The sequence below is a fragment of the Stegodyphus dumicola genome, chromosome 3 (genome assembly GCF_044657685.1).
Source record: "Stegodyphus dumicola isolate Sdum_Otavi_A_Nest chromosome 3, ASM4465768v1".
NCBI classification, from domain to species: Eukaryota; Metazoa; Arthropoda; class Arachnida; order Araneae; family Eresidae; genus Stegodyphus; species Stegodyphus dumicola.
This window is the reverse complement of record NC_140770.1, coordinates 56,127,915-56,145,288: the sequence shown is the minus strand read 5'-3', so window position 1 is coordinate 56,145,288 and position 17,374 is coordinate 56,127,915. Positions and strand designations below refer to the sequence as shown.

At 29.9% G+C, this 17,374-nt stretch overlaps 1 protein-coding gene across 5 annotated transcripts in view; it reads right to left on the bottom strand.

Moving 5' to 3' along the window:
* Positions 1-17,374, bottom strand: part of unc79 (UNC-79 domain-containing protein) — a 167,990-nt gene that overhangs the window by 136,137 nt on the left and 14,479 nt on the right. For 3 of the 5 annotated variants that reach the window (XM_085812910.1, XM_085812911.1, XM_085812913.1), the window contains exons 7-8: positions 15,098-15,153; positions 12,600-12,729 (exon numbers count right to left, since the gene is read on the bottom strand). In XM_085812910.1, coding sequence (XP_085669036.1) covers positions 12,600-12,729; positions 15,098-15,153 — 186 coding nt within the window. The remainder of the gene's footprint in view (positions 1-12,599; positions 12,730-15,097; positions 15,154-17,374) is intronic. The other 2 variants (XM_085812912.1, XM_085812914.1) reach the window with 1 other exon arrangement.

Sequence of the window (17,374 nt, the reverse complement as noted above, 5' to 3'; positions counted from 1 at the left end):
CTCATATGCTAAAAAAATTAAAATTACATTTCCTATTCTTACTGTAATAGTAAAATTAATAGAAAATATTAATTAAAATCTAAATCATTAATTTTACCCTTTTACAACTTGGTATAATTTATCACATTGACAGTATTTATACAGCACCGTTTAAGTGATTTATCCCATCCCTAAATTGTTCCTATCAGCTTTTGCATTTCCTATCCACATGGCAGAAACTAGAAAATAAATCATTATTCTAGTAGGACTAACACTTCTGTTTTTGATGTTTCTGATATATATACATATTGATTTTATGAATCAGAAGTGGTTAAATCTAATGTAAAATGCCTATAAAACCAAAGGCATTACAGTCTAAGAGATACTGAAAATGCTGATGGTGCTCTGTTCACAAAGGAAATTGGTAAAAATGTATGAGATACAATTGATTTATTTTATCAAGTTCAACATGTTTAAAAAATAAGATAATTAATCAGAAGAGAAAACAAAGCATACTTCATTAGATGAATATTTTAATGAGATGTAAGTATTTTTTTAAATAACTAGACAAAATTTATAATTAAAGATTACTTCCTCTTTTGTTTTATACTTAAAATCTGTTTTCTGTATTTTAAAATGCTGTTCATAAAATTAAGATAAACTTTTTCTCCAAGTTCTGTGCTTTTGCTTCAATGTTCACAACTTATCTTTTTAAATTATTTGTAATCTTATTCATATAACAATATTATTAATTTGTGGTTTTATTGATGTAGTGGTATTAATTCATAATTTTATCAATATACCACATTTCTACTTCTGTACTTTTTTAAACTGATTATAATGATCTTGATTAAGCAAATCGGTAACTGCCCTCACTGACAGTCATTTTCTCTAAAATGAGCACAGAATAAATCATTCAAAATTGTCTGCTTAGATCTTCACTGCATTGGTCAATAAAAGATATTAAGAATTTTTCAATTAAAATTATTTCTTTTTCACATACTAGTCATAAAATGAATGACAAGGTTGATTGTAATCATTGATCAGCCTCACTGGCCACTTACTTAAGAAAATCATAAGAAAATATAAAAGTGATTTATGAATCATTAAACAGTTCAAAAGAACTTAAAAAATTTTGCTACACATAAATCAGTAAATTTTTTTCTATTCACATATTGACAACTAAAGTTCTTTTTTTACACTTTTGTTCTTTAATATTCTAGACAGGTTCACATTATGAAATATGTCCTTTTGCTTAAATAAACAAATTTAAATACATATTACTTTAATATTATTTTCAGTTATAATCTTTTAAAACCATAATGGACATTTTAAGGAACTCTGAAAACAGGCTCCTGATATATTAAATGATTCATAACAAAATACATATTATATTTTAGAATATTTAATAATTAATATTGCCCCCAAAAGCTGTAATTTAAATTTTTGCTCTTAAATTTGGTACCAATAATATACTTTACTAACAGAAAATCTAACCAAATTTAGATCTAACAACATTATCTAATACACATTTAGATACATGTAATTTCTCAAATATTAATTTCCTCAGCCAAAGAAAACTTTTCTCTTTTAATGGAATGTGCTGAATGTGGACTTGTGAAACTCGATTTTGCATACACGCATTCCCTTAGATGTTTCCATTTAATTTGACTGACGTGAGACTTTCAGTTATATGAGATTCACTGCAGAGCACTGGCTGCTTTGTTATAGTCTTCTTCAATGTCTAGTTTGAAAATTCATTCATTAAAGAAGTCAGACATTACTCTGAACCGCAAATCTGAGCTTTAAAGTTCTCCTAATTATCAATAATGTTCCAAGACATGGAAATGAAGTCCTCACAAAATCCCATATATATGTAGAGATTTCATTCCTTGTACCAAACACTACTTCCCTAATCCAGCCAATGAATTAAAGAATCATAAAAAACAAAAATCTATTTAATCAGGCATGTTTACATTATAAGGTATTTCTCTAGCCTTCTTAGCATGCCTTCCTAACATTTCCTGTAATGGCCAGTGCACTCGGTACATATTCGAGAGGCACGTGGTTCGAGTCCCGGTGAGGGCATTGCTGATTTATTTCTTCAGTTGTCTCATATAGAAAAATTATGTGCGTGTTCGAGAGGTTTGAGTCCCAGCGAGGGCATTGGTCGTTTATTCAGTTTCATGCTTTGAAAAATACCTAATGCCCCAATAACACCTCTGTAAATAAAGCACTAGACGAAAGAAAGCATGGCACATTAATCGCATTTGGGAAGCAATTCAACATAAGACTTCGCATAGAAATTATTAAACTTGCAAGGAAACAAATAAATTTATCAACAATGAATGCCTGCTTTCATCAGTGCTAGCCAGAAGTTGAAGTTGTCAACAATTTTAAAGGATTCACATTGGCTGAAAATGAAGCCTAGGAAATTGTACAGATTTCAAAAGCAATAGGGTGTGAAGAGTTTTCATGTATGAAAGAAGGAGAAATTAAGGAATTAGTCCAGAATGATGATAGTGAAATGACAAATGACGAATTAGATGATTTTATAACACCAACTGATGGTGAAAGCTGTGATACTGAAAAAGATAGTAACATACACAAAGTTAAGTGAATTGTTAAAAAAGGAAAGGTACCATAACAGTCTGGTTTTGTAATGGGGACCGATCCAAATCAAGGGTAGGGGGAACACTTTATGATAAGTATTGGAAAACTTTGTACTCCTTATCATGAGACAATAAATGAGTTGTGTCAGACATATCCCAAGGAAAAATTTCCAGCTATTAAAAAAACAAATTGTACTACTTACCAAATAAATTGTACCAGTTCAATATATTGTTACGAAATGTACAGGCACGGTGGAATGGCTTCCCCGCATAGCAGTTTTAGCGTTGCCATAAAATTGCAAGGGAAGGCAGAGTTGCCATATCTGGCAAGAAATCGCCCATTTTGCCACATTTGGCAACAAAATTGGCAATATGCCATGGATGGATGGAGAACCTTCTGGAACGAATTCTTACCGGTTTAGCACAGAATGTTCTCGAACACAAGCTGAAAACTATATAAACCCTGCTGGTGTGTGTGTGCCTTATCTAGAGTGCGAGTTAGTCAGTATTGAGTTGGTGTCTCGTCTAGCGAGTCGATCATGTTGACAGCCGGGCAGCGAGTGCCAAGTGGGTCGTCGAGTGCACCAAAGGAGTTTGTTAGTGTATCGCAGTTAGTGCATCGTCGAGAGAGCATGTTGAGCTCAGGGAACGATTGAACCAAAGAGTTGGGAGCTGTGCTTGCGTGTCATCGACTGCGTCGCGAGTTGTAGGGTGGAGAGTCCAGAGAGTACGTGGAGTTCCGAAAACGACCAAGCAGAGTCGAGAGCTGTACTCTAGTGCTTTGCCGTGAAGCTGTCTCCACCATGATAGCCTGATAACCTGAAGGCTGTGTCGCTGATCGTGTCAGCATCTTTACGGTAGTTCATCGACGACTGCAAAACGTGTTTTGGAGCTGTCCTGACAATACTGGTAAATAAAGTGTGTTTCGATACTTCATCAAGTGTCGTCATTATTCACTCCAAATCTACAAACCCCTTAACAACTGGTGTCAGAAAAGAAAAACACAACAACAATTGGTGTCAGAAGTGGGATAAAAAAATGCATATGAAAATAAAAATAGGAAATTTTTTCCAGCAAAAAATAAGACATGAAAAACAATTTTTTGAAAAGAGTACATGTACCAGTTTGAAACTTAGCAGAGACAAAATATCAGCTTATTATAACTGTGGTAAAATTTTGTAAACATAAGAAATACATCTTTTAGGCTATTGAATGAAACAGAATAATTTACCTTGAAAACTTATCAATTACACTAAATTTTTTTGGGGGGGGGAAGTAATTGTTGTACATAATGAGAGTAATATATAATGTTGTACGTAATGAGAGTAATATATGCAGCATCAGAAATCCTCCTATCAATTAACATTTGTTTCATTTTTCCCTTTTAATTACAGTAATATTTAGGTTTGTATAGAATCATACTTAATCAGTTTTTTTTTTCCATAGGAAGTTAAGTCTGAAAATCCTAATTTTACTATACATGCAATGTGTTAATGATGTAACCCCCCCCCATTGAGAAAATGTTTACTACATTTTAATTTTAAATACCAATTGAAATTAAAATACTTAATATAAAGTATTATTTCTTGCATTGTTTAATCTTAATTTCAGCTTGAATTGAAAGCTTACCTTTAATCCTTTACCTTACTTACCCTATAACTTTACTGATGTAATTTAATTCTTGCTGACTTGGGGAATAACGAATGACTCAAAATGATTTATTTCATTAATATTTCCTACTGAATTTCCTAATTGTAATGCTGATTAAAAACAATGTGTGCCAAATCAAATGAAAAAAAAAAAAAACAGAAGTTTGAAAGTTTGATTGCAACTTCCGATTTTTATTCCAACATTACCCTTCAGAACAAACTACAATTAAATGATTTTTTAAACAGTTTTCAAAAGATCCACGTGAGTTCGAATTATTAATTGTACAGACATATATACATTCAGCAACAGCACTTTCTAGCTACAAACAAAAAGAATAAAGGGTTTGGTTTATTTAAACACAGCAAAGCACTCGAGGGCTATCTGCCTAAGTGGAGGGATACCTTCATAGAGGACTTCCTAAGGGAAACTGGCTTGTATACATGTTACACACGGGAAAAATCACAAAAACGCTAATGCTGATAGCCTGTTTACCGGGATTCGAACCCTCTGGTTGAACTACCAGTGTACAGCGACTTTGACGACTTGGCCACAATGGGACAAAAAGCACAGAGCTTGCAAACCGAACATAAATTTAACAAAGAGGAGTCATGTAGCCACTGTGTGTAACAGTACAAAACAACTGTTAAGATTATTTCAGGATTATTTATGCAATTACTGTTATATTTTTGAATTAAATTTTTGTTATTTAATTGAACTTGTTTATTTCATTGCAAGTCTTAAATGGTTGAAAAGAGATATTAAATGAGAATAAAAATGTTAACAGTTACTGCAAGAGAAAATGGACTTTGTTTTACATAGCTAATGCTATTTTTAAATATAGCAGCGAGTATACATTAGGTCTGGCAGCTTTCCAACAAATGTAATTAGACTCTTATTAGTAAATAATCAGTTTAATATATGAAAATAAAAATAGGAAATTTTTTCCAGCAAAAAATAACACATGCAAAACAATTTTTTGAAAAGATTACATGTACCAGTTTGAAACTTAGCAGACACAAAATATCAGCTCATTATAACTGTGGTAAAATTTTGTAAACATAAAAAATACATCCTTTAGGCTATTGAATGGAACAGAATGATTTACTTCGAAAACTTATCAATTACAGTAATTTTTTTGGGGGGGAAGGAATTGTTGTACGTAATGAGAGTAATATATAATTTAACTGTAGTAAATAATTCAACATGTACATGCATATCTATTGGGAAAAAATACCACATGTAGTTTTAAAGCACAGAAGATCTACAGTAATTTTTTAGCTAAAATGTTGCATTTATTCATAAGAAGCTACTACAAAATACAAGCAGGACAATATTTAAAGATACATTGAGTTAGTTTGAATTCATTTTTTTACCGCCTCTGTTTTTAATATTTAATCATGAACAATATAAAGATAGATCAGAGTAACCAAGTATGCAAAATACTTAATTTAAATTTTAAGAATCTTGTCATACCAATTTGAAGCATTATTCAGTCCTTCTAAAATAACAAAGATATGAAAATTTTTAACAAAAATGATAATAATATTAAAATCAAAATTGACATTTGATCCATAAATAAGAATAACTCATTATGATACAAAAGAAAATTTACTGACTGAAGCACAAAATTCTATAATGTTCACTAAAATTTCACCACAGTTTATATCCAAAAGCATTTTACAAAATGAGAGAAGGGAAGAACCTAATTAAATTTAACACATATACATTAAGTATTATTAATAGTAATATGATTATTTTTCTATGTGGGGACTGAAAAAGATCTTCACATTAATCATTCATAAAAAGTACTACAAGTACAATCCTTTCTTTAACCATGACAGCTGCAAATTATATTTTATAATTTGAAGAATAAAATATAACCATTAGTAAGCAGAATCCAAAGTGTAGTTAATAAAATATTATCCCACAAACTTAAAAATTTGCATATAAAATTATAAACATAATCCATTCCATAAAAACATAAACATTGCATCTTCTGTTACAAAGCTTAGTTTCCTGGTAAGGCATATAATGTTTACATTTGGGATGGCCAAAAGACAATCACAGTGCCAACTAGTGATTGTGACATATTTTGAAACCATTTTTCCACTATGCAGTTTCACCTCCTTCTTTATACTTTGTGGCATACATGCAAAGCCAGATTTAGACTTGATAAGGCCCTAAGCTATTTGAGATATGGAGTCCTTTATAAGTCTGTTATAATATATTTTAATACCATTTATACTATATTTTAATTTTTTGGGAGACCCACAAGATAATGGGAGCCCCAAGATATAGCTTGTGTAGTTTATATCTAAATAAACACAAATCCAGCCCTGCATACATGTACAGATAGTTATAAAAATATATATGTTGCTGTCTATGGGCTAAAAACATACTATTTAAAGCTAACATTTACCCTTTCTTTACAGATGCATACCAAGCAAGAAGGTGGCTACAGAGCCAAATTATTGATCATACAGATTTATGCTAATAAATGGCTGTTTCTTCATTATAGATGTATTTTATTTAGTGCCAAAGTTAAAGAAAGAATTGGGAATTTCCTCATGCTTAATTATGAAAAATTATCAAATTCACATACATAAAGCATTACAAAATAAAGAGTTGTTGGTAATTAAGAGGTTTGGATCTTATATAGTTCTAGATAATGGACATTCAGATTTTGGATTTTGGATTGCATACGTATTTCATTTAGGATCAATCAGCATAGACTTTAATTTATTCCATTGATATTCAATGTTATTTTCAAATTTTAAGAGCTGAGAAGTAAAATTAAACAAAATGTAATAATAAAAATGAAATGTTCCATTCTAACCATTTGTTATTTTAATTGTATATGGATAAGATTTCTTATCAATCCAAAAATTTATTGTTTCTAGAAAAGCAGCTGAATTGCTGTTCCTGAAATTGCAAAAATGCATATACTACTGTACTGTAAGTCAGCTTATCTTTCTAAAGTATATGATATAAATAATGATAAATTAAAGATTAACACAATTTTATATAGTTTTTGAATCTATTGTGTAGCCTATATGTTTATTTCAGCAACATAGCAACAGTAATTAAAAGACAGAATTTCAACAGACCACAATTTTCATTTTTTATTTGCTTCCCAGTATTAAAGTAAATAATTTTGAATTTTATCTGAAAGAAATGCACCTCATTATTAATCTACAACTTATACTGAACTAATTCATATTCACTCAAGTTTGGACTAATAATCCAACAAACAATAAATTGCTCAAAAAATGAATCACTTGGCAATGGGTTTTGAGACAAATATGCAGCAAAGGCAAAGAAAATTAAGATCAATCAAATTTAAGTAATTAAATTGTTTTTGCAGACGAAAAATAAAAAATAAAAGCCCTAATAAATAACTAATAAATATCAAGTGTTATATTCAAAGCACTTTAATCAGTTTGTCTTCAAGCAGTATGCATACAAACTGATGACAATATAACCCAATAACAAAAGAATTACAGCAAGTTCTATATGCACTATGAAAACTCTAAAAATAAAATTTTTTTCAAATGCAGCTTAGCAAAGCTCTAATTCTGTTTAAAAATGTCTACTCATAAACATGAAACATAAATATCACTGGATAAAAGAAACATATAAAAATAGAGTTTTGAACATTTTCTTAGAAACATATACAGATATATTTCAAGCAATTTCTAATAAAATTATATAAAGATAAAAATTTTATTTGTCATAACAAATAGACAATAACGAAAGTATGCAAAAGTCATCATAAATAAAAAAATGTTATTTGTAAAATTTTTTACATGTCCAGTATTAAACAACTAAAATGCAATAGAGCACAGAAAGTGCAATATATCAATTATAGAAATTTTGGGAAAAAATAGTTATAAAAAAACTGTTGTTAGAGACTGACATGAAACATCAGCAGCATTTCAATTAATCACACTATAAAAACACTCATTTCTTTGTTTTCAGTTAGACTAATTATCTATAGAAAACTAGAATTAAATCAAAAATTGATCATTTACTTAAATGCGATTTTAGTCACTGTTTTTATACGAGCAATTTTGGGATATAGTAACATAAATTCATCTGTTTTCAAAATATAATAATTAAAAAATATTAAATATACTTTTTTATCTTTTCCCACACAGTGCAACTTATAATTCATAATTTAAAAAGGCATATTTCTCCGTTATGATGCATGCATATTACAGTAACACATTGAGAATCATTTAATTTTCATGAAAAACCATTGCCAAAAATCTTTTTTACTGAAGAAAATTTAAAGCATGATCAGAATATCTGATGCCGACACATGAAGAAAATGTCAGTGCTCATAATTAATTTGTTTTAAAATTTTTAATAATAAATAATTTGTTACTTAATCTTTATTCATCTCACCTGTCACAATTACTGTTACACTTTGATAGTCAATTTTGATTTTAGTTGATGGACTGATTTGTTGATGGACCTCTTTGGACTGATTCCTATTTGTTGGCACCTTTATGGAACATTACACAGTTATTATTTAAATCATATTACTTTTTTATTATTAAGTAATCCAAATTTATTTATGGTGGTTTACAGTACAGTCCAGTTATATGACTGGAATTTGGTTGATTAATTACCTTGCATAGCCCTCGTGATATGATGACACGGAAATTCATATTTTTAATTTTTATTTATTATATTCACACTTCTGTTCAACTTTTTTAATGTTGATTTCTTATCCAACAATAATGAGTTTTCCCATAGGATTTGTAACTTGCAACAATGTTTCTCTCTCACTTGCTAACTATTATTTTTATATTTTAGACTACAACTTTTATTGCACACTATTCATCTTCCTGCTTTTCCTTTATTATACAGAAAATTTTATAGTCCTAGTTACATTCTCTCTCTCCATATATATATAGTCATACTTACACATTAACATACACCTATTTATGTGGATATTTATAAAAAATAATATCATAAAGAACTGTATAAAAATTATACATTAACGCTGATATATATGTATGGTTATGCCCAGTCTCTACATAGAGAAAAATTATTGCACCTTAAGTATAAAAATTATTAAAAACTAATCTCTTAGGCCTTTGATTTAATAAAATTTTTAATTAACTCACAAATATCAACTACTGATGCATGACCATGCTCTGTAGGTATTGGAACTAGCGAGTCATTCTTGAACCATTAAAGTGTAGGTTTTCATAAGTTTTAATTTTTTAAATGGTGATTTCTGAAACTGCAATCAATGTTAGCATTATGAAAATTCTTGGAAGAATAAATAGATTTGAATATTACTTTTGCATACATAAGACATATTTATGATAAAAAAATTTCTGAAATTTACTCTGCTATTTGTAATTTAGTATAAAACTTGTCCAGCTATTATTTTGAAAGTTATTGTTTTAATAAGAATTTTTATGCAGTTCTGCTGAAACAACTTTCCGTGATTCACATATATACTGCTGGCCATTAAAGTTTCTAAAGGAAAGCAAACAGCAGAATCTTATTTATTGTACATATTCAAAATAACAACAAGAAGACATGATCAAATTTGTGGGTAGTCTAAGGTACAAAGCATGTAGAATTCAGTACACAAAGCTGGCACTTTTGACAGCAACAATGGCTATAATCTGAATGGATACCGAGTTGACATGAGCTTGGATAATAGATATGGGTATTTTATTCCATGTAGCTTCAACTCTATGGCAGGCTGGTGAGTTATGGCATGCCAGTCTCTCAGCAGCCTGTGACCGGATGTTCTCAAGGGGTATGAGATCTAGAGAACATACAGATCGGGGTAACAGTTGAACATTCTCTGTATCAAGGTAGATCAGGCCAGCATGGACGATATGTAGTCCTGCATTTATCTTGTTCAAAGATGGCTTAATGCAAGCTTTGAAGATATGGCACAGCCACAGGCCTTAAAATATTAGAAATGTAATGACAGCTGCTCTAGAGAACAGCTGGTTGCATAGGTGTTTTCATGATTTTCCCCATGTGTAATATGGATATGAGCCAGTTTTCTTAAAATATGCTCCACAGAGCATCCCTCCCCTTCCACTTAGTGCCTAATGGCGGAGAATGTAATAAATTAATTAGTGACTGCTATTTTATACAAGCTTTGTTATTGTTAATATTCTTCATGTAATTGTTCACAAAAAGAAATACTTTGGTCATTTGTTCTTGGTCAGGATTTATCACACATTCAAATAAATAATTACATAGAAATAGTCTGTGCCAAGAACAGATCCTAGAATTTTTGTTTTCACTGTACTACAGCAGAAGTCCAGAAATCCGCAAAGCTTGGGACCAGAGGTTGTGCGGATTTTAGGATTTTGCAGATTTCAGGACAGGAAAGATAAATCATAATATTCAGACTCAAAGTGCAAAATAAATAAGGCGTATTAGATAGATTTAATTAAATTATTATACACATTATTGCAATAATTTATTATATGCATTAAATTATTATTACATAGTATATAAATTGATTACATTATTCATTGTATTATATGTACACAGCATTCAGGTTTGCCGATTTCGCCTCATGCAAAGATTTTATATTTTTTCCGGCAAAGATTTTAGGTTTTTCCCAGTTTCAGATTTCGGTGTTAGAATCATTGTTGCTGTAAAGTTTCAAAAGCTTTTCTTTATTTTTCCGTATATCATACACAATTGTGTCCCAATTTCATACAATTCTGCTGTAAACCAAGGAGTGGAAACTACCTCCATCTTTTACAGAATTTGCCCTTTTTGCATTACTGTCAGTGCAACGTGTTTACATTTTTCAATGTTGCAAGCAGTTAAATCATGAGTGGGTTTCTTATCTATCATTGTATTAAAAAGGGCTGAAATTTAAAATATTCTTAATTTATCCACAAAATAACCTGATAAAAAAACACAGCATTAAATAATCTCGTGAAATAACAAAGCTCAGAAAATACAACAACGTGAAGGGGGAAAAAACTTTTATCAGGATGTCAATAATTTGGTATTTCCGTTATGACTCATTATTATTTGGTAATTATGACGTCATTATTCGGTAAGTATTTTTTCTTCGATATTTCATACTCAATGTTCCGGTTTCCGGAACCTATAAAATGAAGGTTTATATTTTGAAAGGCAATACAGATTTCAGGTCAGCGGATTTTCGGTATTTGTATAATTAATGTAATTTTCTTTCTATCACAAGGGCCACTTTCATTATATCATTCTGTTACCTCATTTTGAATATACTTTATGTTCTGCTAACAAGGCAAAAAACTCAGAGGAAATAATTGCCATGGAACATGCTATCATAAATTAAGTTTAATCAGTGAAAATCATGAAAATTAAGCAAGGTCTCACATTGAGAGGAAAGGTTGTTTTACACCTTATGTATTTGATTCCACTTAGTGAAATGATTCTTTTCAACTGTAATTACATACTATCGCTGTCATTATTAAAAAGTAAAAGGATCAAACAGTGTCCCCTTTCACTGAAGAAAGAGAATTAAGCATAAAATGTTTGTTGCATTTTAAACGTCAAATCACGAGTGAAAATTTAATAACCTAATTCCTCAAATGTAAAATATACATAAACATTATTTTACAGTTTTTAGATTTGATATATCCTAAAAACTATTAATGGTGGCATTTTTTAAAAGAATTTTACTGAAAGTAGACTGAAATTGAAATATCAGATTACCTTCTAAAATTCAAGAATAATCCTTACAATCAGTGCATTAGGAAATTTATGATAGAGGCGATTTATAGATGATTTTTTATGTGCATACTTAGCATTTGACTGAATGACCAACAGAATTATAAATTATAAATTTGAACAAAAATGTGCATTTACAATAATGTCACAAAAAGGGCTTAAATTATATTTAAAGACAGCTAAAACACACATTTTCAGTAAAAATATGAATCCAGATTTTCTATTATTCTTAAGAATCAATGTTTTAAATATTAATTTTATATATAAAAAATTTTTAATAAATTTCCAGTATTTATCCAATATTTCCCAAGGAGTATAAGTTTTGCATAAAATAAGCATAACACATTTAAAATATTTTTGGAATATTCATTTATTTTTTCCTGGTATTTTTATATTTGCAAATAGTACAAGGTATTAAGTCATTATGAAAAACAATACTCTCTGTTGAAATTTTGCTCATAATATCTTACTGTACTGCGAATTTAGCACTGACAGCAAAATGGGGAATGTTTTCATTATATCCTCTGCACATCATTTCAAAAGTGTAAATTTTCTGTCAGGATTTTCATCATCTGATATTGTATGTCAAAGTTTTTTTGACATAAAAAGCATGAGCATACAAAATTCAAAAGAACACACCATTAAGCTTATTACCAATTCCTTTCCTGTCCAAAAGAGCTGGGTTTAAAGTTGGAAGATACTGAAACAGAAGTTCTACAGCATGGCAACGAGCTTTAGCTGTTCCATGAGCAATCACACAAAGGAGATCCTTAAAAGAAATATACAAATAAACATTATTTTTTATTTGTTATGAAAGTGGAAATAAATTTCATTCTAATTGATTGAAAAATTAAAACAGAAACTAAAATTGAAACACAAGAGAATTTCAATAATTCATGGTCACTTCATTCAAGAATGCCACTGGACTCTCTCTCTCTCTTTTTTTTTTTTTTTTTTTTTTTGAAAGAAGGAACAAAATTTCAATTTTTCAGAAAATTCAGCATGGTAAACTTAGCAATTTTTTTTTAAATATGCAAACACTTTTTTTAAAAAAATTGCATTACATTTATATCATACTTTGATTAAAGAATTAAATTAATTTTATTATTGAGATAATTTAACATTTTTTACATAACAGAGTTCCCTTACAGTAATCACTGATCCTGAATTTCCAAATTTTTCTTTTTAGATTAGTCATTACTTCAGAGTGTTTTTGTTGTCTTTTAGTGTTAATTTTGGGTTTCTGCTGTTAAAAAGTGTAAAGAATTAATGTTTCTATAGCTTTTCAGGCATTGAATCCAAACTGAAATGTATTTCATTAATTAGTTTGTTTACATTTTGTGCAATGAATGCAAACTTGCTTACACTGCAAGTGATGAAAGACAGTTTTCTTTTTAAAAAATAGCCCATACAGCTGAAAATAGCATAGTCACAACATTTGCCACCCCTCTCAAAGCACACCAAAAAATATACATATAACGTCAAAATAAAATTTAAAGAAACAAATAAAAGTTCTGCATTTGTTTCTGTAACAAAATTTTAATTCCATATTCTAAAGTGCTAATATTAGAAGATACTAAGGCAACAAAAGTCAGTGTAAGTTATGTACATTCACAGGATTAGTTTCAAATGTTTAAATAAATTCTTCTTCAGCATCAAGAATGAAAATAATTAAGGAGAAGCCTGTACTCATGGGATGGAAAATTTGATAATATCGCTAGATGCTCTTTGAAAGGGGAGTATATATAAGCTATGTCCTCCCTCCTTTCTGAATGCCTTCATGGTGGAATGGTAGCACACTCAGTGCATATTCGAGAGGTCCAGGTTTGATTTCTGGCGAAGTCGTTGCACATTTTTCACATCTCTCATATAAAAAAAATCTAATGACACTACAGACTAAGTTTCCTAGTCATTATGGATTCAACATTTTAGCATTCTATGCAATCATAATTAATTCTTCCTCTTCAGTATGGATCTTCAGTATGAATACTATCTACTATGTTATTTTATATTACCTACCTGCTGCCCTATGTACATTGCCATATATTTTTCTCCTTTTTCATCACACATATATATACAGTACAAATGCACATTTAATGTATAATAGACAGTATAAGCTAGGCTAAAATTATCTTTACTGATTCTAAGGCATTTCAGTTATGTTGCAGATTGGGCTGTTCCTTAATCTTCTAACTGGATCTGGCTTATTATTTTTTGCAAACTGTTAGAGAAATTTTATAAAAATTAAGCCTGAACTTTCAATTATGTGATAGCAAAGAATGTGACAGAGAGGTTATTGAAAACAAAAAAAATTTCGATTGACAAGTTAGTTGGTATTCTCGACACAGCAATTACAGGACTTGAACAGTGAAACTTTGTACCTGAACAAAAAATTATGTCTGTTTATAGAATTAAAGAGAAAGTATTAGCACAAAAAAGGAAGCAACTTAAACAACTTACATTGAAAGAAATCTTTAATAAAGTAAACAAATAAATATTAAGCTTTATTTGTAAATTTTAATATCCTTTAGATCATAATTGCTCTTTATTTCATAAATTACGGTTTCATATTTTTAATTGTATAATTTTTGCATGTCATCTTACGAGATTTAAATTGATGATCTATAATCCGGAAAAACCCCTAATCAGTAATCGCCGAAGTCCCTACGAGTCCTAATTACGGACTTTGTACTGTATATATATAAATGCATGAAAAACCTATTATTTCCATTGATTAAAAATATGGACAGCTAAAATTTAAAAAAATAAAGCCTTAATATTTTTTAAATGCAGCACATTTATCCATTTTTAAGCACATAACTACCATAACATTTTTAATATTCAATTGTCCTAGGATTTATTCAATACATTTTTTGAGTGTTGAAATTACATGAAAAGAAAATAAAACTTATGTTAAATTAATTAATATTAAAACTGATAATAAAATGCAGCACATTGAAATGCAGGGAACTGTAAGTATGAGCTAAATGTTCTTCACATTTTCCAAAAGTGCTATGATTCACACATACAAACAGCAGGAAAGTGGAGGGAATCTAATTCTACCAAAATTTTATTCAATGATTTGAATTAACCGGGAAACATAATATTTTCCTAATTTTCTATATTTAATAACTCACTTTAACAATATCTTTTTTCAGACTCATCAGACATTCCAAAACTTGACAGTGATATGCTATAAAGAAATTAAAAAATCAGCAGCTAAGTATGAATGTAAAAATTGCAAATTAAAAAAAGTCTTAATTATATATACAATAACATTTATTTAAATATAAATCATTACTTAAATACACATTGTTGACTAACGGCAGCACAGCTTACAGAGATAAAAAATTAAAGCCCTCTAATTTAAACTTTCTGCGAGTACATATATGCATACTTTTTGAATGTACAAGTAGCATGATTAGTTATATGTTAGAACATGACCGATCCTTTAAAATGTGCTATATGACTTTTGCTGATGCTGTTTATTTTTTATGGTTTACTTTCTGTGATAAAAGTAAAAGACTTTAGAAACAAAATACCTGCAGAGAGGCATTATGGCATTATGTTATATCTCTAGAGTACTTACCATAAAATAATAGTACTTACCATAAAAAGCAAAATAAACATCATCAGCTCAAGTCAGGAATGCATTTTGTAGGCACACAGACAAAATGTTGTTAAACAAAGCTCGCTGGCTTCATCGTAGCTAAAACCCATCTGCCTCTAATATTTTCCAGTCTTTGGCATAATTATTTTCTCAGCAGTTGAAGAGTGCATACTTCTTGCTATAGTTTTTGTATTGCATTGTAATGTCTAGTAAGCAAGTAATACTGATGAAAATTTTACCACATTAAAGAAAATGAGGAAAATTTAGTTTTCAAATAAAGATTACCAATGTTTACGAGATTGGAAAATCTTGAGGAAATAGCTTGGGTAAAAAAATATTTTCTATTTTCATATTCAACCTTAACATCACTTAGCTTAAATAGTGGTTAATGGTGCTGATTGCCATACTGATGGCCTGGGTTTGAATCCTGGAGAAGGCATGGATGTTTGCAAGCACATAGTATCTTTCAGGCAAAGAGGCACTCAAATTATACAGTGAGTTGAAATCCCCTCAAGAGGTTGGTGGTAGCGGAAGAGCGATGGGGAACTCTAGTGCTACCTCTGAGGTGTTCCTCCTTAAAATCAGTGCAGAAGCTTAATTGTTATCTAGATTTAGCAGTACCTCAATTACCTATGATTGTGTAGGCCTAGCACACCTGGTGCTCACAAGTTCGGCCCACCACTTATGGCGAGATAAAATAATACCAAGTTCAAATATTAAATTAAATTTAAATAAGCTAGTAGTCCAAGGCTACATGGATCAATTTAACAGGAAGCCAGCTCAACTTAACTGGCATGGATATTCAATTATCGGCAATTATAATAAAAGGTCGAAGACTACAAATCTGCTCTAGTCACCTAGTAACATGGCCTCAAGAGACAGAACATGCTCTGTCTTACAATTTAAAAAACTCACTATAAATACCCACAAAACAATTCCATTCTGGCAGGAAAATGGAAGAAAGAAGTAACAGTAAAGAGTCATATAAAACAGTTAATTAATTAACATAAAGGAACCTTACAGTTTGAAGAAGTTGATTCAGAGTGTCAATGCTTAGTTACTATATACAATCAATTTGGATTTTTTAGTCCAAAGGGGCAATTTGCCCATAAGGACTATTAATTTCATTTTGGCATTTTGTGTTCAAATGTCAGTTCACTTTTCAAATTGTTGCCACCAAATACCAAATATTAGAACCCTGTATTATATTTAAAGAAATTAAATAATGAACAATTTGCTTAATTGTATGTATGTTTCTCGCATTGTGATAAAATGGTACCTAGAGCCATCAAATTTTGAATAACGTACGTTTCCACCCGAATATCGGCATTTGGAAGACCAAATTTGGAATTTGGAATTTATTTTATTATCTATTTCATATTTTGTAAAACTTTAATGAATTTGTGATTAGCAAACTCAACGATTTAAAAGAGAGCAATGGCAACTTCAGCGTGCAAGACGGCATATTGAAAATTCTGAAGATATGCTCATTTAAAAATTATATTGCAATATTGCTGTTGAATTGAAGTTTATGGTTTAAGTGTAAAGAACATGATATTTAATAAATAAAGGTAACACACAAAATGTTTAAAAAAAAAAGCCCCTTCAGGCATAACGTAGGAATATAATTAGCGAAAATTTTGATATTATTCATTTTTAATAGACTAAATTAGAACGAGTTAACATTTTAAGGCAAAGCAAGTGAACGCTATCTGCGTGATGGAAGAATTCTCTCTTAGAGAATTTTCTAGGGTAATTTGGTTCATATTTACATTTTTATATTTATATAATTTTTAGTTTTTAT